At 50.7% G+C, this 27,364-nt stretch overlaps 1 protein-coding gene across 2 annotated transcripts in view; it reads left to right on the plus strand.

Annotated features, from left to right (window-relative positions):
* The window catches only part of TMEM266 (transmembrane protein 266), a 125,809-nt gene that overhangs the window by 73,973 nt on the left and 24,472 nt on the right, over positions 1-27,364 (plus strand). For both annotated transcript variants that reach the window (XM_058736941.1, XM_058736940.1), the window contains exons 4-8: positions 70-224; positions 3,199-3,272; positions 16,476-16,532; positions 17,648-17,786; positions 21,561-21,676. In XM_058736941.1, the coding sequence (XP_058592924.1) occupies positions 70-224; positions 3,199-3,272; positions 16,476-16,532; positions 17,648-17,786; positions 21,561-21,676 (541 nt within the window). The remainder of the gene's footprint in view (positions 1-69; positions 225-3,198; positions 3,273-16,475; positions 16,533-17,647; positions 17,787-21,560; positions 21,677-27,364) is intronic.

The following is a 27,364-nucleotide window of genomic DNA, read 5'->3' on the forward strand; positions in this document are numbered from 1 at the left end:
GATGAGGGTATGTTTGGGACCAGGGCTGTGGCCAGGATCTTACCTCCTCTCCCTCTTGTGTCCCCACAGGTCTACCTGGCTGAAGCCGTGCTGTGGGAAGAGAGCAGCCGTGTGGCAGGTATTTTTGCTCAGTGCAAGTCTCAACAGTTTCCTGGTAGCCTGTGTAATATTGGTGGTGATTCTCCTGACTCTGGAACTTCTAATAGATATAAAGCTTCTCCAGTGTGAGTAGCAAGAGAGATACATATGCAAATACATATGATGTCAATATTCAGTGTGCATCCATCAGGGGTCCCCAACCAGCAGTGCCATATGCCCCCAGCCCAATGCCACTGTTATGACCCTGGCACCATGGCTCATGGGGATTACTGCCCGGGGAGGAAATCTGACAGCTTCTTTCTCTGTCCCCCCGAATACCTGTTTGCCCCTTTCTACCCAATGTGGCCTCTCCAATCCCCCTCCCTAGCATTCCGTGATCAGAAACTGATGAGATCAAAAGTGTTGGGGACCCCTGTATGCACTTTTCTTTTTATTGTTCCCATTTGGAATTCTCCAGGTTGGACTTTTCTGTATCTTAAAGAGAGTTCTTATGTGTGGAGGCATATCACCTTCTACTAACTAATAATAACAGCAACCACAATGATGATATGATTGCTTGTGTTTTTATCCAGCCATAATTTGGCAGTGTTATTTACACATAATGTGATCATTTTGAAAGGATTTTTCCATACATTTGACCCTCGCAGCAACCCTGTGAGGTGGCATGACTGATTTTATCTCACCTTATAGGCAAGGGAATTAAGATTTGGAGAAGTTAGAGACTTTCCCTAGGTAAGGGTCTTCAAGCCATCAGGCCATTTAATGGCATGGCCAGTTTTTTTCCCACCATAGTGTCTTGGTGTTTGTTCTAGTCTTGTGTTTATGGGAGCCTGATGCACATGGCAATCAATGGCTTGTCTGCTACCTCTTCTGTCCTTCTAGATGTCCCATGGCAACATGGCTGTTGGGAGGTGCCTACTTCTTGCCCCCCACCCTCGCAGACCCCTATCTGGCTCTCTGGGGAGAGCCAGGTGTCTTTACTCTTGGCTTCAGATGAGTGAGCAGTTTCTGTTAGAGCTCCTGCATCCCTATATTTCCCCAATTCAGAAAGCGGATTATACAAATGCAAATAAAAAAAAAAAGATAAAATTTTTGGCCTGCAAGGTTCCACCATTGGCAAAGTGTAGAACTATAGATCCATCCTCAAACCCAGTCAGTCATCTTAGACTTGTTTTCTCAAATGCCCCCAGTTCTTTTACTGGAGCCTCTGTACTCAGGGTCCATCAAAGCTCCTTCCATGCCCTATCAGCCCTCCCTACTCTCTAGAGAGGATGACAGGCAGTACAGAATTGCTTTTGTCTGATAAGCCTCATTGGGTTTTGTGCAGCTGGTGGCCCCTTGGTTCCAATCAAAGTATCTTCCAGCATAAAGTGACCAGCACTGATTTTACACTCAACCTGTCTTCAATTAAACCATGTTGTATACTTTCCCTCCCACTCATCCATATGTCTGCTTTTTATGAGGTCTGGCCATAACAGAGTCTTTCTTTCCCTGTCGTAGGTTATACTTGGGGCCCTCGGCTGCTCAGGTTGTGACAAGGCATTGAATAGAACTGAGAACCTGGCCGACACTGGAATTTTGCTTAAAATTAAGTATCCAGGAGATTGATTTTGGTGGGAGATCCAATAGCAGCTCATAAAAGGCATCTTAAATTCCATAAAACGCACAATCAGAGATTTATTGCTCTTCTAAAGCAAACCGTAAAAAAAGGCACAGGAATTCATTTGAGAAATAATGGGGAGAGATTTTATGTTTTCAGAATCATCTGGAGGTCTTTTCAGAGTCAGACAGGCCTCAGACTCTCGGTTCCCACTAGTATTCATGTGGCCTGGGATGGAAAGAATCCACGGTGCCTCCAGGCCCCAGCTTCTAAGGGTCAGTCACATTGGCCCAATACCAGGGGACCCTGAGGTCTCCCACCTGGAACCTGGTACCGCAGCCTCTCTCTCCCAGACATTCTCCAGGTTCTGGCTTCTGCCCATTCTGTGATCCCAGAGCTTTGGGGGAGGCTCTGGGTTCCTCTCTTTCAGGTCAGCCTTCCCCACTGAGTCCTGGGGTACTTTTCTTTTAGCCCCCAGGGAATTTTGAGCTACACGCTAAGCAGTCCTGACCAGCAGAGAAACAATGCAGGCCTGTTCTTGGCAGCATTCCTCCACCTTGTTTTGGCCCTGCCCACCGCTCTGCCCGGCTGTCTTTCAGGCCTGCCTTCTAGAAAGCATCCCCTCCCATCCATTCTCCATCAGAGCCCACCTAACCCTTGTCCTGGGCCCAGAACCCTGCTTTTGGCGTCACTACCTGATAAACTACACCTTGATTAGGCTCTGAAGTTGGCCATGGCTCCCGTATTTTAAAGGGGTCTTCCAGAGATAGCGCCTTAACTCTAAGGATTGTCTGGTGGAAGGTGGGCTGGGAGCTTTCAGGGGCTGATGGCTCTCCCCACTTCACTATGGCGTCTGGAGGGCAAATGGAGCAACTTGGAAGCATGGCAGACCCCAGCTGCTTGAGCTGTCATGTTCAGGAGGTGACATCTCCCTACCAGGCCCGACTCCCTCTTCCAGGCCTTTCTCCAGCCTCACTCCAAACACCCCTGCCAGCATAGCCATCTCTACATCAGGGTTTTCACAGTGAAAATTCAAAGTAAGCTCGCTTTGAGCCCCACCCAGTGCCCAGAGCTTTGGCTGTGAATTGTGGTAAGGGTTTCCAAAAGCTCAGGTAGACTTGACTGAAGCTGCCTACTGAGCTCTGACAGCCATGAATGTCTTGATAAGCCCCCCTCTGGAGGGCTCCTTTCTGGGAGGATGGCTATAGCTCACAGCCCACCAGAGCTGATGGGACTGAGCTAGAATTCTGAGGCATGGCCTATGGGGGGACAGACAGAGGGAGGAGCAGCACCACTGGCCCTGCACCCTCCTACCAGCTCCATCACAGACACCACTTAAAGCTGCCCTGGATGTTCTCTGGCCTGATTCTGTCTGGATCCAAATGTTCACATGAGCGGGCCCCGGGCTTGCAGAGGTCTGCCTCCACGCTGTGAAGGTCCTCTATCAACGCACCTAACTCCTTGTGCCTAAAATTGGTCCATTATTGTGTTCATTGCAGTTTCCAGTGCATTCCAGTTTGCTGGCATAATTCACTGGATCAGTCTGGTCATTCTCTCTGTGTTCTTCTCAGAGGTAGGTAAAGACTGGGGCTTCTGTAGGGCAACTCCTGCCCTGGGGAAACCAAGCTTTATTCTCTAAATATTTACTAGCATCCAGCCCTCTTCTAGCCCTCAAGGCTGCAAAGAGGGAGAAACAATACAGAGAACTGAGCTCTGTGCTGGGAAATGGCGCTGGAGGGGCAGCTGTCGACCCCTTCAGGGAGGCCTGGGCCCCAGGAGGTGACCCCTGCATGGAATATGAGAGGATGGGCAGGTGTTGTCCAAGTAAGGGGCGGGCGATGACATTTGTGAAGGTGAGACTGAGTAGGGCGTAGCTGAAGGAGAGCAAATGGTCATGTTTACAGTAAGGAGCTATAGATAAGAGTCTGGGCTGATGCCTCGGGGGTCTGGAGGTAGAGAGAGCAGTTTGGAAGCTGCCCCTTGAGGGGGGATGCTCAGGCCTGCAGAGGGCAGAGAAGATGGAGTCGCATGCCTGGCCAGTGGATTGAGCAGGTGCTGCAGGACCATGGGGTCTGGCTAGGCCAAGAGCTGCCCCCTTGGTATGAACAGAGGGCCACATGAACAAAGTGGTGGGATCAGGGGTGAGAGGCTCCCTTTATCAAGTCAGCCAGTAAAGCCTAAGTCGGTATCTCTATGTGTCAGGTATCTCTATGTGAGAGGTATCTCTATGTGAGATACCTAAGTCGGTATCTCTATGTGAGAGGGGAAAGGCTCCTGGGGCCTTGTGGGCACTGGGTTTAATGCCAGCTGGTAGCCCAGCGTGGGACTGAAATATGTGGTAAACCAGATCCCAGGACATTGCTCTGCCTTTACACAGGGGTGCGTGACACTTCTTTCAAGCAGTTTCCAGACTGTCACAGTGATACCCTGACCTGCATTTCAGTGCTGTTGACTTGGGCTTGCTGCAGGCAGGGTCTCCCAGGGTGACTGGCAAGGCTGGGCTTTATCTTGTGAGCAGTGGCGGGTCATTGAGGGACTGGAGAGTTGCATGTGGAAATCTGGTTCTTCTCAAGAGAGCAGAAGGCTAGTCTAAGTCAGGTGGCTGGTCACTGCCCCTCTCCACCCATGTGCTCTACCACCACTGCCACAGGTCCACATTAGCTCATGCAGAGCCCCAGTGGGGCATTTCAATGGGCAGCAGGCATGGGGAGAATGGCAGGGGAGAAAAGGCAAAGAGCCTGTTGGGAAGATGCATGCACACACAGACACAGACACACACATACAGATCAGTGGGTGCTGCTTCCCTGGTGGCAAAGGGGCCTCTGGGTCTCAGAGCACAGCAGAACCTTGAAGGACAGGATGAAGTGGGAAAGGAACCTCATGAGTGAAGGTATGGAAGTACAGAATATTTTGAGACCTGATCAGGAAACTCAGGGAGTTAAAAGTCCCAAGGTCCTCTTCTGGGCCAGCTGGAGGCCCTATATGATGGCCCTCGATACCCTGCAAAAATCAGGGGAGGGTTGGGCCTCAGGCCTTCAGTCCAGAACCCTGAGTCTGGGTGTGGGGTGTGGTGGGGCTGGGCAGCAGGCGTTCCAAACACAAAGCGTTCTCTTTCCAGGCCTCGACTCCTGCAGTCCACGGAATTGGCAGGCAAGCCTGGGCCTAAAGCTGTGAATGTGGGGGCAGATCCTGACACTGCCCCTCCTGGGAGTGTCCCAAGCGGCTCGCTGAGACCGCTGCCCTGGAGGTGCCTCAGTACCCACTAAACAGTGCCTGCTTCCCAGCCTGCTGCCTTTTTAGGGTCTTGCCCTCTCCAGCTCCCTGGCCTCTACTCACCATGATTCCCTCCCACAAACACATGGGCCAAGGCCAGATGTCTCCTTGCTGCAAACCTCAGAAAATGTGTCATGTGTCTGTGACTGCCAACAAAAATGTTTAATCAGTTGTTGCGGTTCTTCCATCTATTCCTCCGCTTTGGTTTTATTGCCTTTGCAGAATTTATTACCCAGCGTGAATTTGGCATTCCCTTCCTGTCACTGCCGGAGACAAGCCACCTGAAACAGACAAGCCCCTGTGCAAAGGAATCTCAGTCTCAAACCCCCCCACTCACTCCCATTCACACATCCAGAGGGGGATGGGCCTGGGGCTTCCCACAGGCCCAGCTGGAGGAGAATGACTGTGCCCCTGACCTTGGACCTTGTCGAAGAGAGGGTTGGGTGGAGCTGTAACAAGGTAGTAAGAGAAGAGTAACAGGTGGAGCAACAGAGGGCTAGCAGTAGAGTAACAGGAGAGATCTGTCTCCCCAGCACACCCTGAGCAGCATGAACACAGGGGCTGGGACAGTGATCTTGTGATGAGGCAGCCCAGCTCATGAGCCTGGGCTATCACATGTCATGGAGTGCCCGGAAGAACCAAGCATCAGAAGGGGCTAGAATAGCCTCATAGATGTCCCCCTAGCCTGTTCCTCAGAGGGTTTGGAGTTGTGTGACCGGGGCACCTCCGGTGAGAAAGGCCAGGGCAGCCAATTTCCCTGAGTAGTGCACCACGCCAGTGTATTTGCCCCCTGAAAATGCCAGTTGTACCCTTTTAAAAAATCACACGGACAAGGGGAGCAGCCTGGGGTCACACAGCCAATTCTAGCCCAAACTGGGCCCAGGCTTCTGGGCTCCTAATCTGGTCTGTCACCGCTGCATATTTTTGTGGCCCTGGTGCCAGCAGGTTGTGAGGGGACGGAGAATCTGGGAGAAAGGCTGCCAGGGCCAGGAGCTGAGAAAGAAGAAGTCCAACCCTACAGTGCATCTGACCCCAGACCCAGTGCTACTGGCTCATCCTCCTCTAGTGTGACGTCCATATTACTCCTTCAAGGCTGAGTGGGAAATACTTCCTCCGGAAATACCCAGGGATATGTCTCTGGGCCACAGGTGGGGGGTCTCTCCAGGACTCCAAGACTGGCTAGACTTAATGAGTGGGTGTTAATTCACAGACAAATTCTACAAAGGTTTGACCCAAAGGGCTCCTGATGCCGTGGTACCTTTTGACTTGTTCGGAGCAATATTCCACTCCTTGTCTCCACTGAGCTTTAGGACAACCCAGAATGTGGGTGTGACATTTTACAAGTTGGGAAACTGAGGCCTGGGAAGGTGTGGAAAGCTGCCCAGGGTCTGCAGGAGTGACAGGCTGGACCAGAAGGTGGGTGTGTAAGTGCTCTATGTCGTCCTTTGCCCATCTCTGTGCTCTGAGGGCTCCTTCAGGGAAGATGGGTTACTCCGTTCTGTGCAGGCCCCAGAGGACAGATCTAGACTCAAAGAAGGGAAGCGTGAGGCTGCTTTGGGCTCAGTTTGAGGACATCTGTTCAAACAGGCTGTGCTATTTTCCAGTGAGACAGATGCTTCTCAAAGTGGTAAGAGCGAGTCTCCCTCAGTCGAGCAGTCTGTGTGGGGTCCCAAGGTGACCAAGGCGAAAGCGGGTGCCCTCGAACTTTTCCTGGGCCCTGATATTCCAGATGGCTCTGAAGCACCCAAGAACGAGCAGAGCCTTTGGGATCCAGATGGAGAATTGTACAAATGGTGTTTGCAAAAACACAGGCTGCCCCACCCTTGGCTGACACCAGGACCGGCCAGCCACGTGCAGCCAGGGGGTCCAGCTGCTTCTCTTCCTGACTGTACAAGGATTTAGGGCCTGACCAGACTGGGCCACCCTGCAGCAGAGCTCCAGTGCAGGCCATGAGGTGTTGGCCCTGTCCCCTAATGCTGGGTGTGGGAGGATCTGGAGAAGCCCAGCTCTTTTCCTGGAAGAAGAAAAAGCTGACCCATGGCTGGCCCTCTAGATAGGAGCCTCAAAGCAGTGGTGGCAACAGCGGCTTCTTCCTTCTCCTCCTATTATTATTATTTTATTGAGGTAAAGTTTACATAATATGGGGCTCGAACCCACGAACTGGGAGATCATGACCTGAGCTGAAATCAGGAGTTGGATGCTTAAATGACTGAACTACCCAGGTGCTTGCACATAACATAACTCCTTAAACTCTACCCTCTAGTGCATTCAGTGCATAACCAGTGTTGTACATGACCTCTTTCTAGTTCCCAAGCATTTTCCTCAACTCTCAAGGAGGCCCCAAACCCATTACGCAGTCACTCCCCATTCCACCTTTACCCAACCCTTGCCGACCACTGATCTGCTTTCTGTGTCTGTGAACTTAACTCTTCAGGATATTTCATATTAATGGAATCACAAAATACATGGCCTTTTATATCAACATGTTTTCAAGTTTACTCACATTGTAACATGGGTTAGTGTTCCACTCCTGTTACGTCTGAATACTATTCCTTTGGATGGATAGACCACGTTTTATGTTTCTACCCATCAGTTGATCAAGGCTTCTTAGGGCCACCTCCTCTCCCAAGGCAGCCTCTCAGTCTTGAGGGAGTGTGGCCTGCCCTGTTACCTGTGCCGTGTGCCAAGAGGAGGCCAGTGCCAAACTGAAGTGAACCAAGGCCTCCTCTTAGCAAATCAGCAGTCACCCCAAGATTCTGGATTCATGAGGGGGTCCCCCTCCTACCCGCTGCTTCCAAGCAGGAGTGAGCCTCAGTAACCACACAGAAGGCAAGAGGGTGGTAGAATGCTTTATGCTGAGAGAGGAGGATGCCATTGCGTACCTTCAGAGCCCCATGAGAACTCAACAGAAGGGAGCCTGTTTGGCCACTGACTTGCTATATGTCCTTGGGCAAGTCACCGCCTCTCTCTGTGTCTTGGCTTCCCCCATCTTTGACCTGAAGGAATTGGAGCTGTCCTAGAGGCTGCCTTTCTGACCCCACCTGAGGTGGAGCCACTGCTTGCCCTTAGGGGAGAGTTTAATTTCTGTCTCCCTTTCCAACTTCCAGAGAGGTGGAAGGAAATCAGGGTCCCAGACCTGCCTCACCCCCAGCCGAGGGAGTCCCTGCCCATCCTGCCACTTCTGACTTCCCTTGCCCCATCTGTAACGTGAATCGCAGCTGCCCCGCCACCTCACAGGAAAAGCCTGTTAGGTTTATGAACATGCCTTAAACAGACTGAAGAGAAAGAAGTGGGTAAGAGCCCAGAGCAGTGGACTTCTAGAGGGACCAGACTTGATTTAGAAGGTTCGATCCTGCCATCCCCAGCCTGTGCCTCCCGCCTCTGTTGGGCTGGCGCTAGAGCAAGTCTGCAGTGACTTGTTGCTGCTTTTTCAGCACTGCCAGGAGCCCTTTGTCCTCATACCCCAACCAGGCCCCACCTGGTACTGTGCAGAGATAAAAAAAAAACAAAAAAACAATGCCACTATGCAGGGTTATGTGGACGTGAAAGGGGGTAACTCACATTATAGATCTGTTTGTGTGTTGTGACACTTTCCTGGAAGATGGCAGCCAAATGTCTCATTTGTAAAGTGAGTATATTATAACCGTTTTCCAGTAGATAGAGGCGCCATAGGGTCAGGAACCTCCCCATTTGCATGGAGGTACCACATAAGCTAGTGGAGGCCCTGTCAAATTCCATGTGCTTATTTTGGAAATGCCTGTGATTTCTGCCTGGAAGGACTGTCGCGCTTGCTACTGCTTTTCTGACACCTTCCCTTCCTTCAAGGCTCAGCCCAGGTCCCCCTCCTTCACCTCTTTCAGGCATCCTGTTCTCACCAGCCCATGTAGATCTCCCCTACTCTGAGCTGAACCCATTGTTATTTCACTCCCTTGGGCCCAGGTTTTGCCTCCCCTTCTGCTGTGAGCAGTAGGACAGGAGCCTTAGTATATTCTTCTGTCTCCCCTGATCACCTGATATGGGACTGGGCATCTAACACTCATCATTGAAGGAGTGAATAAACATTTGAGAAATTATTCTTCAAAATCTCATTTCCATTTTTTCATTTGCCACGACCTTGGCAGTGATCTTAGGGAGCTTGAAAGTCGGATACAGAGATGAATTTTCTAGATAAGTTGGAATGTACTACTTTAGATAGTGTCAAGCTCACTGTCATTGGAAGTTTGCAGGCTCAGGCAAATGACCCACTCATTGGGCTACTGGATAAGGGATGAAAACAACGGAAAGGGGTTGGGCCATGCGACTTAACATTTAAGGTTCTCCCTCCAGCTCTGAGATTCTAGGAATAATTTCAGGTCCAGAATGTTCCGCTTACCTCACATCCTTTATTTGTTTGTTTGTTTGTGTTGAGAGAAAGAGAGACTGAGGGAGTGGGGCAGAAAGAAAATCCCAAACAGGCTGCACACTGTTAACACAGAGCCCAACTTGGGACTCAGTCCCATGAACCGCGAGATCACAACCTGAGCCAAAATCAAGAGTCCTATGCTTAACTGACTGACCCACCCAGGTGCACCTTACCACCACATTCTTAGCAACAACTGATCTGGGCAAGTGGGGAGAACTGGGATAATACTTCTAACTCCTGGAGGAGGTACCTAGTAGGAAAGAAGCCTGTCCTCACTGGCCCTTGGCCTCAGAAGCAGACTGGGACCTCATTCTGGGCCATCAGGGTAACATTCAAAAAGAGCTGGGAGCCACCAGACAAGAGAATCCATAGGTTGGGTCCCTGGTGACTTCTCATGCTTCATCTACATTAGAGTAAGCACTGAGGCTCTATCCAATCACAAAATAATTTTTTTTAATGAAATAATCTTCATGTTTACAAGGATAATTCTGGCTATTGTAGAAAATTAAGAAAATATAAACAAGCCAAAATAAGAAAATAAAAATCACCCATATTCTTATCACCCACAGACAACCACTGTTAATTTGGTCTATGTCCAGTGAAACTTTTTCAATGGTCCAGTCAAGTTGACACGTAAAATTAACCATCATCCCTCCTAATACAGAGGCACTTGACAAATGGAAGCTCTTATTTATTTATTCATTTAGCCAACATTTCTAAGTGACTCTGTGATGCACTGTAGGTGGTGCTGGGTTGTAAGTTGGCTGTAGTTGGCTAGGAAGCAAATGTATGTATTGAGAGAGCCAGGAAAGGAGCTTAAGTTCAAGCTTAAGGCAGTCATGGAAGACCTTAGAGGGGAAGCAATCTGTCTGCAGATGTGTGAGCTTCCAGGTGGGTGAGATAGAAGGACCTCAGACGGCAGTCACAGAATGCAGAAGGGCAAGAGCCGTGAGCTGACACCACGTGTCTGGTTGTTGACTATGGCAGTGGAGGTGGCAAGACGTCCTGAGAACCCAGGCAAGGCCAGGTCACAAAGGCCCCTCAGTGCCTTGCTCAGGAATTGGGGTCTTGATCCAAGGGTGGTGGGGAGACCCGGGAGGCCTCCAGGCAGAAGAGGGACATGATGGGGCATGATGAAATTGGCTTTTTAGAGAAATCACCCTGAGAGCTGGGTTTGGAGGAAGGAGGAAGACTGGAATTTGGAGACCATGTAGGAGGCATGGCTCAGCTGTGCGGGGTTAAAGGTTTGAACCAGAAAGTGCAAGTAGAGGTGGAGGAAGGGACAAACTGGAGATGAATTAAAGAGCTGTATTTTGTGGGACTTGGGAATGTTCATCACTGGTGGCCAGGGGTTGGGAGGGAGGGTAGCAGTGGAGAAGACAAGACAGAGAGGGGATAGTGATGGGGTTTGCCAAGTCAGAACTACAGCAGGAGGAGGCCTAAGCCGGACACATGGACTTAGGGGGCTTCAGGATATTGGTGGGAGTTGCAGCCAAGGGTACGATCGTCCAGGGATGTGGGGAGGAAAAAGAGAAGAAACTGGAGCCCTGGGAAATAATCTTGGTATGGAGAGAGGAAAAGAAATCTGCAAAGGTAACCGAGAAGATATAGGCAGGGCAGTGGGAGGAGAACGCAGAGCATGCGGCTCCCTGGAGAGGAAAGAGGAGTCCTTGAAGAGCAGGGATGTGCTCAGTGCCCCACACGCTGCCAGACTAAGATTAATTGCAGGACATTATCCATGAGATCTGACAACAAATAGTCATCAGTAACCAAGGTGTAAGTGGTTCCACTGCTGTGGTGGGCTCATGTCAGATTGCGGTGGGTTGAGTGGAGACACCTCTTCAAAACCTGGGAGAAGACAGAGGAGAGTGGCTTAAGGGAGACATGGGGTCAGTGAGGGATTTTTTAGAATGGAGGAAACTAAAAAGGTTTCTAGGCTGAGTGGAAGTTCTGGAACTCAACTTTGCACATCTGTGTGTTTCAGTCTGCCTCCTCACCCCAGGGTGGGCACAGAGAGCACACAGTCAGTGTTCAAGGGACTAACATTTGGTCATGTGGTCCACCACCCCATTCTCTACCCTACAGGTCTTGTACCCGTTCTTTTAAGGTAGCTGGGAACCTCCTGTCAAAATGAACCTAGCACCAGGGACCTGTGAACCCATGTCCCCCAGAGGTATTGGCTATTGCATGTGGAGGGGGCTCACATTTAGATCCCTAGGCAAGAGGTCACCCTCCTGGGGAGGGGGCTATGTCTGGCTCATCGTGCTCTGTCTCCATGGGTTTTGACTGTGTGCGGATGGAGGAGTGAAGCTGGTCCCTCTGCTCCTGTTTTGTTGATGCCTAAGCCTAGGAGACACTGTTGTGCTGCCCCACTATCACCCCTCAACCTGCACTTGTTACCCAAAAACCTTTCTTCTGCACACCAATTCAGGAGTGCTTTCAGCCCCTCCCACATTTCTTAATTTTTCCTCATAACTGGAATGTGGATTCCACGTTTTCCTCTTGCTGCTCTAGTTTAACTCTGGGTCTAGGGGTTACTTGGAGGAGGGAGCCAGCAGCTCTCTTTGCAGGGAAAATTTGCCCAAGAGTAGATTTGTTCCTTGAAGAAGTGCTTGGGGCCAGCCCTCTGCACCTAGTACGCACTGTGGGTATTCCTTAGGCCAGCCTGCACCTCCCCACCCTGGCCAGCTGCAGGGTTACAGGGACACAGGCTCAGGGCCAGGCATGCACTGCCCCGTTCTCCCCCACTGGTAGGCCTGGTTTCAGAATGGTTTTGCAGAGAGCAAGGGTGCCAGCCCCCGCTCAGCTCACCAAGCTGTGAACCAGGATCTCCCTCTGCCTGGAAAATTAGTACCTTTGAAAAATTCGCATAGAGGCATCTTACAGACCAACAGGTGCTTCTGCCTGTGTCCCCCAAGGTTCCCAAACCCTAGGAGCTCATCAGACCCTATCCCAGGGAGAGAAGCTCAGTCCCCTAAAACATGAGGCTTGGGCCTCAGCAGGAAGGGCAGGAGGCCTTGCTGCCACCTGACTAACACAGGGCCTGGAGCAGATGCAAGGTTCTCACTCTGCCCTCCTGTTACCTGAAGCCTGAATCCCTTCTCTGGGAAGAGAAGAGAAGTATCCTTCCAGAAAACAGGGCTTTCTGAGGGTACTTGTGGTAGAAGGAAGAGGGACTTGAGGACCCTGTTTATCTGTTTCTCCCTGAGCCTGTTTCTGCATCTGTAAGATGGCACGAGAGCTGGGCTTATAGTAATACTCAAATGATACTATCCATGAAGTTTTGCTAAGACTTTGGCCTATCTCACGTGTCAGAGCATCCTTGTCTCCTGAAGGCAAGGTTGGAACAAAGGAGGCTGAAAACCCTGAGTCCCAGGTGGGAAAGAGTCAGGTTGAGCTGAGGATTTGGGTTCCCTTGGACCCTTCCTCAAAGCCCTTTGCAACTTTGGGGGGCAGGATTGCAGGACCGAGAGTCCTAGGGGTGGGAGTGGGTGATAAAATAGTCCCACCTCATTGCCCTGCACTTGTCTTTCCCCGTGGAGCTTCGGGGAGGCAGGCAGCATGGGGTGCTCGTCGCCCTTTGTTCCAGCCGATGTCACGTGGTCAGTAAGGGCTGGTCAGAAACAGAAAGAGGATCAGACTTTTGACTCCTCATATAATGCTCTTTCTCCTTCTTGCATCAGGGCATGCAGCCTCCCTGTTTTCACTCGTGAAATTGTCACTTTATACATCCCTGTGGTTCTGGTGGATGCCCTGGGGGAAGTTTGTTAAAAACGCATGTTCCTGGGCCCTGCACCCAGAGATTCTGATATCTGGATCTCCATGAGACCCCAGGAATCTGCACTGTAGACAAATCCCCAGATGCTGCTGAAGCAGGGTGTCCTTGCCTGTACATTGAGAAACATAGCCTTCGCTGGATTGGTCAGCCCTTGGCAGGGCAGTGTGGCCAGGTCCCTGTCTCCATGGATGAGGGATCCCGGCAAAAGATGCTGCAGGGGAAAGCCACCAGGTGGGGTGTTTCAGAGCTGCGTTCTCATTCTGGCTTTGACTCTGATTTGGAGCAGCTGTCTCCAGGCCGCCATTTCCCCATCTATGCCAGGAGGCTGGACCAGGAGGTGTTTCCACGGCTGCCTTTGGCTGTTCTGTTTCCATGGGCTGGGTTAGGAAGGAAAGGCTTCCCCAGAGGAGGGTGAGCTGAGCCAGGCCTCAGAGGATAGATCCCACGTGGATGAGCCAGCCTGGAGGGAGGCAGGTAGCCAGTGCTCCAGCTGTTCTGCTTGTTTATACATCACTACTTCAGTCATCCACCCATTAAACTTCCATCCCTTCCTGGAGCACAGGGATTCATGTGTGATGCCTGCTCATCCCCTCATTTGGGGGGGGGGGGGTCTGGCTGAGCCTCATGCCTGGCCAGCTCCCTCTTCCTCCCCCAACCCCATATCCCCTGGGCTGCTGCCTTGTTTATAGAGAAGTGAGATGATTCCTTTTATATGAGGTTCCCAGAACAGTGAGGCTCAGAGACAGAAAGGAGAATGGTGGTTGACAGGGGCGGGGGGGGGGGGGGGGGAGGGAGAGGGGGTAGTTAGTATTTAATGTAAATGATGAAAAACTTCTGGAGATGGATGGTGGTGATGGTTGTGTGACAATGTGAATGTACTTAATCCCACAGTACACTTTTAGAAATAGTTAAAATGGTAAAATTCATGTTCTGTGTATTTTACCACAATCTTGAAACAGAAAAAAGAAGGAGGAGAAGCAGCAGCCGGAGAAGTCCTGTTTGGACCAGGCCTTGTTCCCCCCTGTCCTGGCCTGGACTTTTTGCCTTGGAAACCTCACAGTTGGGAATTTGGAGTAGATGTGGCTGGTGTAACATTTCAGAGGAGACAAACACCAAATTTCAATGTCAGCACAAGTTAGAATGAACAGCAACAACAACAACAAAAAAAACCCAGGCCCATGTGTGGTGTTTTTATGCCACTTGAGTGTAACATGCAGAGTCAACTTCTGAGTCCAAATGTCAGCTCACCATGCAATGCCTGAAGGACCCCGGGCAGCTTCCTTAACCTCTCTGAGCTTCAGCTTCCCTTTCTGCAAAGTGAGAATCACATGTAAGGCGGGCTGGCCCACGGCCTGGCACCTATTGGTATGAGTACATGGCAAAGGTTAGTTTCATAAAGAATTGGAAGATTCATATCCTATAACCCATCTCTCTGGCAGAGAGGAAACTGAGGCCCAGAGAGGGGATTTGACTTGCCCAAGGCTACACAACCAGCCTGTTACTGAGCTGTAACTTCAGGATATCTTGGACCTCAACCCAGATTTCTCTCCACTCACTTAGAGCTGTCTTGCAGTGAAGCATGGGTCCTCCAACCTGTAGATAAGGAAGCCATGTAGGAACGGACATCAGGCTGCTGTATGACCCTCTCTGTTCTCAGAGATGCCACCTGTGTCCCACCTACTCATGCCCTCGTGGAAGTCAGGATAGTCTTTTCTAAGGAAGAGGGGAATTTTATCAGCTAAGCCTTTTTGTGGCATAAATGTGGGTGAAGATCCATGGGCTTTCTGCAGCTTTGTTGAGTCCAGATGGCTGGCCTTGTACTGCAGCATGTGGGAGAAGGGACACCACCTGGTGTGAATTACTGTGAACTAGTCATCTTGGTTTAAGGAAGGGCCTACAGACAAATGTACCAGTAATATGAGACCAGCTTTTAAATATTCTCTTTGTAGAAAGATGTACTGTTGGTGAGGAAGCCTCTCCTGAAGGTATGGCATTGGAGTGAATTACTGAGGGTTTTAAGGAATTAGTCATTCATGCATGCATTTGTTCATTCACTCAAACTGTATAATCATTCAGTGTCTACTCTATGTCAGGGATTTGGGGTAATGGAGAGAAATCAGTGTCTCTTGAGCCTTGATTGGGGGATCACGGAGGTAATCACCACAAGCTACGATGAAGTGTAGTGGAGAGTTATTGGTGTTCAAGTTCTACAGGAATGCCAAGGAAAGAGGCACTGAGCCTGGAGAATGTGGAAGAACTTCACAGAGGTGACACTCGAGCAGATGCCAGAAGGACAGGAAGGCCCTTTCCAAGCAGAGAAGGGAAATGGCCCTGATGGTTAGCACATAGGCCAAGCTGCTCCAACAAGAAAACAGAAAATACAATGGGGCTTCAACAACGCAGGGTTCATTTCTCTCTCACAGAAGGACAGGTGGAGTAAACAGTGAAAGCAGACATGGTGGTGTGGGGCTAGTGGGGACCCAGGATGCTTCATCTTGCCCTGCCCTCCCTACCTGAAGATGGTTCACCACCATACCTACACACCCACATTCTAGTCTTTGGGAAGAGGGAAAGAGGAGAAGGAACCTAGTGCCTACAGGGCTGGGAAGTATCGTCTTTGGCTACGTAACCATGCTAATTATCCAATTATTCTTGAAGAGAGAAGAGGGCCACTTGGGTGGCTCAGTCAGTTGAGTGTCCAGCTCTTGATTTTGGCTCAGGTCATGATCCCAGGGTCATGGGATGGAGCCCATGTCAGGCTTTGCACTGGGCATGGAGCTTGCATGAGATTCTCACTCTTTCCCCCCTCTCATCCTCCCCCTCCCTGCACTTGTGCATTCTCTCTCTCTCTCTCTCTCTCTCTCTCTCTCTCTAAAATAAAAAGAAGAGATTAAAGGGAAGAGGAGTGAACCGTCAGTCTGCCACATGCAAAGACAAGGTGAAAGAGGAAAGAGCTTGCATGTTTGTAGATTTGTGGCATGACAGGAGTGCAGGAGATGACTCTGGAGAGGGAGACAGGTTTGAGTGTTGTTTCAAAGGATCCAGGTATATTCTGCACTGCAGGGTGTTGAGCAGGGGCAGGTGGTGGGGAGGGGTTGCACAGATGGTGATGGTGATGCAGACTGGAGCTGAGGCACTCGACCTGTGGTGGAGAGGGCATGTGGTCTGAGAAACACTCAGCAGATAGTGAAGACGGTTCCCATTACTGAATAAGGAGGCAGCGGCCCACCCTGATTCTGAGCTCCAGAATCTTCTCTGCTAGGGGGAGGGGTGGGGGCTGGAGAGCAGTAAACATAACCTCTTCTTTCATTTCCTCTCCTCAGACTGTTCTGCGGATTATAGTACTTGGGATCTGGGATTACATCGAAAACAAAATAGAGGTAAAGGCCAGTGTCCACACCTACCCCCTACCTACACTTAGTCATCCTGGGAGCTGGAAAATGCCACTGTCCCACCCACCTCAGGGTGGGAGCATCAAAAAGGCCCTGTCCTCCCACACTGGATGCAGGAGTCCCCGCAGCTGTGCTGTTGAGGGTCGGGAGGCGGGCAGACTGAGAAGGTTCCTGGCAAAGGGACAGTCTAAAACTTCTCTAAATTCTGCAAAATTTGAAAAGGTATTCTTGAATCATTTGGAAAAGCTGTGAAAGGTGTTTTCAAACAAGTAAGTCCACTCTAAAATGGCCTGGTGGTTGGAGAGCTGGGCAGGAAACCATACAGGCTCCTCCCAGCCTGTGTCTCTGTAGAGCATCCAGCTGCTCTGCATCATGTAGGGGGTGGGGTGCAGTGGGTAGAGATGAGGTGCCAAGGAAGGCTGGCTGTTGCTGGGGGTTTTGTGCACTTAGGACAAGGCAAAGTGGTTAGTGTCTGCTGCCCAACTGCTTCCTCACCCCCAACCCCACCCAACATCCACATTTTAGCCTCTTTGGGCCTAATGCTGGGAGCAAACATAGAGGCCTGGCCCATGGAAGTCACAGATCAAGACCAAGCTGGAACAGGCAGATAGAAGGTCAGGGCCCAAGGCTGTATCGCCCGTGCTGGGCCCCCTCCTCTCCTAGCCCTGTCTCCCTGCACGGTGAGAGACTCAATGCCAGATAGAAATGAGATACAGGCTCTGGGCTCCTGTTACCCCAGGGGAAGGATCCTGCGTTCAGCCCCCACTGCCAGTGAGGGATTCAGCAAGGCTGGAACAGGAACTCTGGGACATGGAATGCAGTCCCCATCCCAAGGGACAAGATGCTGGAAGCAACCCAAGGCCATCTGAACAAAGGCTGGGGATGGGCTGAGGTCTCTAGGAGGAAAGAGTGCTCAGGGGCATGTCTGCGAGTGGGAGGTCCCTAAAGACTGAGGACTTTCAGGAGAGGCAGCCACGGATAAGGGTGACCTTCTGATGTGGAAACAGACCTCCTGGAAAAACTGGCCAGCACCAGATGCTTTGCCTGTTTCTGGGACATTCAGGAAGGTGGCCCAGGGCACTGAAATCCAATTCCTCTCACAGGTGTTTGACGGGGCTGTGATCATCCTGTCCTTGGCCCCGATGGTGGCGTCCACCGTGGCTAATGGGCCCAGGAGCCCCTGGGACGCCATCAGCCTCATTATCATGCTCCGGATCTGGCGGGTGAAGAGGGTCATTGATGGTGAGTGGTCCAAATGGGTCGGCAGAGCTGGCAGGGTGGTAGGTGGCTGCTATAGAACATGGAGCTATCAACTAAGGAGAGAGACCATGTGATATGGGGTGGGAGGGAGGGATGACCCCGCCAGCCTCAGGGATTGGAGGATGGAAACTATTGGCAATGGAGAGACCAAGCCTGTCACTGCTCACTTGATGTCATGTGTTCAGGAACCACACATACTGGCCAGATGTCACGTGCAAACACTTGAGTGTTCATTACCACATAACTATTTATTGTATGTCTGGATGGCCAGCCCTTCATGTGAGTGCTCACAGCAGGGCCTGCTATTCTGGGAGCAGTGGCTTTGTACATCCTGAGCGTTCCAACGCACACCTACCCTGGCTCCCTGCTGCCTGCAGACTCGCCACTGGCTTTGTCCAGGTTACTGGTCAAGGTGTTGCTCCCCGCAGGGTCCATCTCACCTGCGTGTCCAGCAGGGGGGTGCCCCTCCCAAGCCTGTCGAGCTGCAAACAACTAGAGAAGGTTTCTATGGGAGTTGCTGGCTTGGTTTGGGTTTTGGCTGGTGCTTCACCCAGTTTTAGTAGCACATGCTCCCGTCTAGGTGTCCATCCCAGTGAGTGTCTGATCCATTCCACTTTATCATTGCCTTTGCTACCATCAGAGGCAAGGCCACCCTTCCTCCTGAGCCACCTCATCTAGAGGGCTATGCCCTGACCCAGGTGGTTCATGTATTTCCAGAAAGTGGTGACAGACCAGAGTGTGACCCCCCAGAGGAGAGATGCTTGGTTGAAGAGGAGACCAGAAACCTTGTCCCTGAAGTACAGGACAGGGTACCGGGATGGGATGGGTGGTCTGGGGAGGGGGAAGAGGGTGGAACCAACTCTGGGTTCCAGAGGATGGTCCTTGGACCTCTGGGGACATGACAGGGAGGCCCACTCTCCTCAGGCAGACTAGGCACAGAGCCACCCACAGATGGGCTGGTCTGCCTCTAGGAGGTGGGCTTCTGCTGGACTGCAGGCAGCTTCAGGCCAGGTGGTCACATGGAGGGGCAAGGCGTGAGCAGATGAGGAGTCCTAAGCTTTTAAGTTTTTTTTTAAGTAGCAAACCCCTTTCTTCTGCAAAATCTCATGCAGCTACCCGGTGTGAAAAATGGATTAAAAGTGGGGCTGCTCTGGATGACTCGGAGCAGGGCGCCAGAGCCCACCTCCATGCCCCCTCTCTTCTCCCTGGGGGCATCTCTGAGGATCTTCTGGCCCTTTGGAACAGTTTTAAATCACTGGGATAGACTGCTAAGACTATAGACTGTATAGTATATAGACTCTAAAGTTATTCCAGCCCTGAATTTTGGTTGCAAATGACAAAAATTGTGGCTGTGAGAGTACCCCGACAACCTTTGTCAGGGACTAGGGAGCCTGAGGCAGAAAGGACAGCCTCATCCTGAGGTCTCATCCCTTGGCAGGGCACCCTTTCCCTGTCCCCACCCCATATCCTATCCAGTTAGCAGTGTGAGGTATGATGTCTTGTCAGGGATCTCTTAATCCAGAATCTTTATCAAACTGAAAGGCCCAAGTGGGAAGGCTTTGAGAGATCATCTAGTCCATTCCTGTCACTTGGTAACTGGGGAAACTGAGACCAAGAGGGAGAATAGTCACACAGCAGAGCAGGCGATGAACCAGAAGTGGAAAGTAGGATTGTTGGCACCCACCAGTGTTCTTCATATGTTCACTCACCCCCATCTGCTCAGGGCCCTGCTCTTGGCTCCATTTATGAGAACATTCCTTCAGGGAAGGAACAGTGCCTTCTGTCTCTTCTCTGCCAGCTGTGGACAGCTGGACACCCTCACACTGATGGATTTTGACAGCCCTTGTGATACTCTTCCCAGCTGTCCCCTCCCCTTTTCCTGATACAAATCAGGCATTGCTGTGCCACTGGGAGCTGCAGGATAGGCATGTGCTGTGTGCATGTGTGGGCATTAATTTGTTTCTCTTGCCCTGGGTGTGAACTGGCTTCAGCAGAGATCTGAGGAGGCAGAAGCCGCTTGGTCCAGCCTCTGGAACCTGGAGATAGGTCTGCAGGACATGTGGGCTGCCCTCAAGTTTAGAAGCAAGCAAGAGTTATGCTTTCTCTTCTCTGCATGATCCCTGCAGCAGCCAGAGAACATCTGGAGGGTGAGACACTGTGGGTGGAAAAGGGACTTGAAGAGTGGAGATGTGGAGATTGTAGAATACAGTGGCAATAGAGGCATGTGACTGGGGTTTCTGTCGAGTCAGGAAGAGCTTGGTTCTGTGAGATATGAGAGTGTGAAGGCCAGAGCACAAGGGTTGGGTCAGGAGTTGACTTCCACAGAGCCCAGAGAACTGCCCAAGGGAGGGGCCTATGGGGCTACCACTGGGACCCTCCAATCCAGAGTCTAGTCTCTCTGCTCTGGGTCTCAGTGTGTGCATCAGTGATTGATATGATTGTCTATGAGTAACAGACCCAGAATAACAGGGACTTAAACAAAACAGAAGCTTAATTTCTGTCACATGAGAGTCTGCAGGTAGGAAGTCCGGGGCTGATGTGGCACTCTCTGTAGTCAAGATTCCATGCTCCTCCCATTTTGTTGCTCTGCTGCATATAGTCTACTTTACAAAGTCACCCATGGCCCAAGATGGCTGCTCCGGTGCCAGCCATCACATCCTCATTTCAGCAGCTAGGAAGAAGGAAGAGACGAAGATAAAGAGGCGAAAGGAAAGTTCCAGATGCCTTTTCTTTTTAGACATCATTATTAAGATATAGGTCACACACCGTAAAACACCCATTTGAAGTGCACAATTCAATGGCTTTTAGTATATTCATAGATTCGTGCAAATATCACCAAAATCTAAGCTTAGAGCATTTTTGCCACTTCAGAAAGAAAGCCCATACCCACTAATAGTCACTCCACATTAGCCTCTCAGCCCTAGGCAGTCACTAATCCACTTCCTGTCTCTATAGATTTGCATCTTCTGAACATTTCATAGAAACGGAACCATATGATATGTGGTCTGCTATGTCTGACTTCTTTCACCTTGCAAAAACGTCTTCAAGGTTCATCCATGTGTAGCATATGTATCAGAACTTCATTCCTTTTTATTGTTGAATAGTGCTCCTTTGTATGGATGGAGCACGTTTTCTGTATCCATCAACTGATGGGCATTAAGTTTGTTTCCACTTTGGGCTGCTGTGGACATTCATGTACAAGTTTTTGTGTGGACATATGTTTTCATTTCTCCAAGAATTGAATCGCTGGGCCATGTAGTCACTGTGTTTAACCATCTAAGGAACTCCTAAAGAGTTTTTCCAAAGTGGCTGCCCCAATTTACTTTCCCACCAGCAGTGAGTGAGGGTTCCAATATTTCCACTTCCTCATCAATACCAGCTCCTGGAAGCTGCTGCATCACACCTCTTTCATCCCATTGTCCATAACGTGGTCTCATGGCTGCCCATAACTGCCTAGGAGACTAGAAAACATAGTCCTTGCTCTAGGCAGCTGTGCACACAGCCAAAAGTAAGGGTGTTATCACTAGGGAAAAGAAGAAAAACAGATATCTCAGTCACCACTGGTTACGATTCTGGCCCTTTTCTACTGCCTGGATGCTATTGGGTACCTAGACATTCCCCCCAAGCCCTACACCCCTGGCCCCTCTAGGAACTGCTCCTGGACTGAACCTGCTGCTGACTGAATGCTGGGACCGGCCCCTTCCCAGCCTGAGCCCTGCTACTGCCAAGTTCTTCACAGAGCTGTCTCTCTTCCAGCTTACGTCCTGCCTGTGAAGGTGGAGATGGAGATGGTCATCCAGCAATACGAGAAGGCCAAGGTCATCCAAGACGAGCAGCTGGAGAGACTGACGCAGATCTGTCAGGAGCAAGGGGTAACGCCCTACCACTTCCAGTCTGTCCAGGGCTGAGGGCCCTGCTGGTGCCTAAAGCTGCAGGAAGCCAGAGCAGCTGGGCCCCCAAAGACACAAAGGGAGCCTGAGGCCCCGAGAGTGGGAAACAAGTCTCTAAGGTCACTCCTGCTCAGCACAGCCAGGCCTGGGTGCTTTTGTTTTGGTACCACAGTGACCAGTCAGCTCTCCAACCTGAGCCAGCTGAGTCACCAACTCAGTTCATCAGAGTCTTCTCAGCTCAGTGGTCTCTAGGGCAGGGGACAACTTCTGTCTTCAGAGGTTGCGGGCACCAGTGTGGGCCAGTCACCACTCAGGACCCTCCCCCCCCACCACAGACACCCCAAAGAGTTGTTAGCACTTCTCTGTCTTCTAGGAGCTGCAGGGAAGAGAAAAAGGTGACAGACCCTGGGAGGCCGTGCTCGGCAGAGCCAGGGGGGCTGGGCAGCTGGGCCAGGGAGAGGGCTTGTCTAGCTGGGTCCTGCAACAAGGCTCCAGAGCTCTGTAGAAACACAGCTTCCAGTGAAGCAATGTTCTAGTACCCAGTGCGCAGGGTAGGAATGCCAGAGAGGGGACTAGCTAGCAAGGTGGTGGAAGGTGTGTGAGAGGATGGACTGTCATTCAGGCCTATGCCTTGGCTGCTGGGGAGAGGACACTCCACTGCCCCTTGCCCTGTGAGCCACATAAGCTATGCCCCCGCCTTTAGTGCCCAGGGCCAATCCAGGCATAGAATGCCCCAGCTACTTGCCCCACGTGGGGCTGAGCACTTCTGGCTTGCGGTGTGGTGAGGATGCACACCCCTTGGTTCCCTCCCCCTGCCCCATAGCCGAGCACCCAGGCACTCTCAATGAGGTCTGAGGGCCGCACACAGCTGTCTGTCTTGTCGACCTCATGCCTCATTCATCTCGTACGTGAACACTCTGATGGAGTCAGGTGGAGTCACCTGTCATTCTGACAAGCCCCATGCCATCCTGTCTCTTAGCTTTGGTTGTGCTGTGCCCCTCTCCTGAATCCTTACCCCTTGCAAGCTCTGCCTATTGAACTTGTGCACAGCCTGCAAGTCTTTGCTTTTCCACAAAACATGGCACTCCCCCTTCACCACAGCCACTGCTCCTTTACCCACCAGCCCTTGCTGTTGGCCTCCAGAGAGCACGGGGCACTTGCTGCCATGGGCTGTCATTATTTGCACCCGGGACTGCTTCTCCCACTGAGTGGACTGCTCCACAAGGGCAGGCCTCGCCTGACTCATGTTTTCCCTCAGTCCAGCGCCCCGCACATTGTGGGTCTCTTGGCCCCTCAACCCCAACCTCTCATAGCTGGAGGAAGAGCTGGGGTGGGGGGGAGTGGGAAATCTGTGGAATGTCACCACAAATGGATCCCTAGAAATGTCCCACAGGAACCGGCACACAGAGTCTTCAAAATCATCTCCTTGGAATGTCTGTCAGGGAACCAAATCTTTTTATCTACTTTGGGAACACAAAATGCTTATGGGTGATGAGGGGACATCAGGGGACATAGCCCTCAGGAGCACATTATCCAAGGGATCCTGGGTGTAGGGCGGTCTATCCAGAGCTGTGGACAGGAAGACCAATATCCTAGCCCCTAAGTAGTTGGACTCAGCTTCATTTTCTCACCCATGCATCTGGTCAGCCAGCACCATCCCAACCTGTGCCGGGCACTAGGAGCACTGTCGTGGAGAGGATTTGGCCCCTACCCTCATGAGGCTCTGGGTGACTCAAGGAGTGTGGCAGGCCCATAAACAGTGGCAATCTGGTGCATGCATGCTTCAGCAGGGACGTGCCTGGGGGCTCTGCATGCCACGGGGACAGGAGAGTGGTGGGTTTCCAGGGGAGCTGACATCGGGCAGGGTCTCTTGGAGACGGATGTCTGGCAGAGGGGACAGGTGAGGCACTAGAGCGGCTGTTGTACCAGGGGCGCTTAGGGCCATTCAGAGTATGAGCAGCAGGAGAAAGTAGGAGGATCTGGAGGTAGTCTTGGGAAGGGCCTGCCTGGCTGATCAGGGAGCTTGGGCTCCAGCCTATAGGGAAGGGTGAGGCCTGGAGTGTTAGAAGCAGGGGTAGGAGATCTGATCAGTTTGGAGTTTCTGATGGATCTCTCTGGCTGCTGTTGGAGGCAGGATGGGTGAGGGCAGGAATGGAGACAGGATGCCTGGGTAGAGAGGCCTAGGTTTGGGACAGACAGAGGTATAGAGGAAGAGGAGAGAGGACAGATCTGGGTGACATCCAGGACCTGGCTGGAGCTTAGTCAGGCAGCTCTCAGTCTACTGTCTAATCGGAAAATGAACACTCTGCCTCAGTGGCCACATGATAGACACCCACAGGGTGCCACATCTGCCCTTCATAAATTCACACACAGCCTCCCAGCCCGGCAGAGAACAAGCTGACCCTACAGCAGCCTCACATCAACACCACATGGGCCACGTAGCTGAGAGAAAACCCTAATGGCAACCCCACCCCCAGCGGTTTCCAGCAGGACTCCTGTCCTGAGCCCCCAGAGACCGCGTGTTCCTGCTGTCGTGGTTTAGGTCACCCCCCACATGTGCCCTCCTTCCTAGGGGGCTCGGCCAGAGGGAGACTCCCTTGGATTCTGCACAGGAAAGAGCCAATAAATAAGGACAGATTCCCTCTAGGTAGTGACATCTGGAAAAGAGATGAACAGAAGGAAACAAACCGTTTTAATTTAAAAAACACGTGAAGCCTGTAATCTTAGTTGAGACAGCAGAAAGAGGCAGCTGGACTGGAATCCCAGCGGGCCACAGGGAGGGCGGGAGGGGGCCCGGTGAGAGCAGAGGAACCATGGATGCTGCTCTCCACTCCACAGGCGGGGCCAGTGGACACCTACCTCATTTCCACCTGTGTTTTGGGACTAGGTTTGAGACTTGACTGGGCTACAAATACCCTTAAAAAATGAGGGTGCTCATGGCGTTATCAGGGCAGCCAACCACTCTGAGAGGATAGCGCCTGGAATGGTTAGGAGAGACTTCAGCAACAGACCTGAGTGCAAAGCCAGCTTGGCCACTTCCTGGCCTTGTAGCTTTGGTCACTGGTGGGACCTGTGTGGGCCTTGGTTTTCCTAGTCTGAAAAAGAGCAATAGTAAAACTCCTTGAAGGATGGTTCTGACATTATGTCACCTAAAACCCGGCACATGATGAATGGCAACTAATGCCAGCCCAGCCCCTCCCTGACATACACCCATTTATTTTACAGTTAAGAAAATTGAGGAGTGGTGACTTTCCCAAGAGTTCACAGTTGATTGAGGGCTTTTAGAGCCAGGAATAGACTCAGTTGTCCTAATGGAATACTGTTCTTTCCCAGCCCACCTTGCTTAGAGTCTTTCTACATTATTTTTCTATTCATATGGCTTCTTGGTGCTCAGTTGAAGGCATTGGCCAGATTATGCACCAGGGTATCTTTAAACCACAGCCTGAGCGCAGCTCTCCCACAGGCACAGACCCAGCTCTACTCAGCTGTCTCAACAGCATTTCCTAAGAGTCTCTTCCTGCTGCGCACCTCCCTGCTACCTCCAACCCCACTCCAGGTCATTTCAATCATCTTTGTCAAACACTCCTGTGTTCTGTCTCCCTGCTGGAATTCTCCTAGTTTAATAAAGCAATTTCCAAATCGAATTTGTATGCACTACCTAAAACGTTGAAATTTACCAAACTTCCCATGAAGTGTGTAGAATTTCAGTTTAATGAAACACCAAATTTGCATTCATCCTGCTCTTTCCCCAAGATGAATCTGTGTAAATATTTCTCAAGACTTTACTCATCTTTAGCTCTTTTTAAAATAAACTATTTTTTTAGAACGGTTTTAGATTTATAGGAAAGTCATGAAGATCGTACAGAGTTCCCGTGTATACCCCACACCCAATTTCCCTGAGACCGTCTCACATTAATATCATGCATTTTTTACAATTAATAAATCAATATTGGTATGTTATTATTAGAGTCCATTCATTGTTCCAGTTTCCTTAGTTTTTATCTAACATCTTTTATCTGTTCCAGGATCCCATTCAGGACACCACATTACATGGGGTCATCATGTCTCTTTAGTCTCCTCTTGGCTATAAAAGTTCCTCAGACTTGCCTTGTTTTTAATGATATTGACCATTTGGAGTACTGGTCAGGTATTTTGTAGGATGCTCCTCAGTTGGGATTTGTCTGATGTTTTCCTCATGACTAGATTGGAGTTATGGGTTTGGGGAGGAAGACCACAGAGGTAAAGTGCTGTAGAGACTCTTGGGTGACACAGTGTGCAGGTTTCTTACATGAATATCTTGTACATTTTATCTTCTGTGCCATGTGGCAGCTCATTTCTTACCACAGGCCACACCCCAGGTGCCCCAGAACCACTTTATGTTATAAATGAAAGCATCCTTAGAGGGCATCTAGCAGAATCCTAGATTTGGCAGATGGGGGAATCTGAGGCACAGAGAGGGGGAGAGGTGTGCCCAACCTCACACAGCAGTTAGAAGATTAGGATGGAAACAGAACTCTTGTGGCTCATTGCCCTGCTTCCCGTATTTCCATCATCTCTTCTGACTGATGGGCTCAGCTCACCCTGAACAGATTCCTTCTGGAAATCTGGGGCCAGCGGGGAAGGAGGATACTCTGTTGGTCAGTCTTCCCCTGCCTAAGCTCTGGCAGGCCTTCTGCATCCTGCTTCCAGGTTGCTCACTTCTGTGACAGAAGCAGATAGCCTCAGACCCCCAAATTCAACAGTCCTTCTGCTGATGAAAGTTCCTTCTCATTCACTTGTGTTTTACTCTCTGTCTGAGAGTCCTGGCCAGAATGTCCTTAGGGGTTCATTTTGCTGATACATAGATGGATTCCAGAGGTGGGATGCTAGTTACTATCCTTTGGAGAGATAGCATGAGCTTTTGTCCCTGTGTTCTGACTGCTTCAGAGATTAAAGCTGTTTTAGATACAGCGGTTAAATCACTGTATATTCTTCCAACTCGTCTTAAACCACTTCTGAAGCTTTATGTACAGCTGTGCGCAGGATCTTGCTCTAATTCTGAAACCTGTTCTGAAGTCCCCATTGTGCTTGCTCTTTGCCCTGTAAGCTTTGCCTTTGGCCCAGTGTTAATAGGATCCAACCTGGCTCACAGTCAAAATTTATTTCTTTTCTCCAGGGTCCTTTGGGAAGGACAGAAGGAAGTTCTCTAAGTTGAGTACCATTCACCCTGAGACCATTAGCAAAAACCCAGGTATCTAGGGCGACTGGAGGCCTAGCCTGCAAGGAGGCCAGTGGAGCTCAGTGAACCTCTTAGGACAGTCTTGGGCCCTGGGCAAGCTTCAGTTCCTGAAAGAGGAGTCCTATGTGGGGGCAGCCTGGAGGGTGGAGGGAGCCCTCTTAGACAAGGAGCCAGCAAGCAAGATTCCAACCTCCACTCCACCAATGACTAGCTTCCCCCTTAATCCCTGGGCCTCGATTTCCTTGTTGGAAAAACGGAGGAAACAAGGTTTATGCCACCAGGATGCTATAAGGATCAGACTAAGTCAAGTAACATATATAAAGTCCAGCCTATCAGAGTCTTTCTGGGAATGTAAAAAAAAGGGGAGAGAGAAAATAAATATACTAAATCATTTGTATAATGGTGGCCATTTACAAATGTGCTTCCATGTATTTAAAAAAATTCTTTTAAGT

The sequence above is a fragment of the Neofelis nebulosa genome, chromosome 7, assembly GCF_028018385.1.
Source record: "Neofelis nebulosa isolate mNeoNeb1 chromosome 7, mNeoNeb1.pri, whole genome shotgun sequence".
In the NCBI taxonomy this organism is placed as follows: Eukaryota; Metazoa; Chordata; class Mammalia; order Carnivora; family Felidae; genus Neofelis; species Neofelis nebulosa.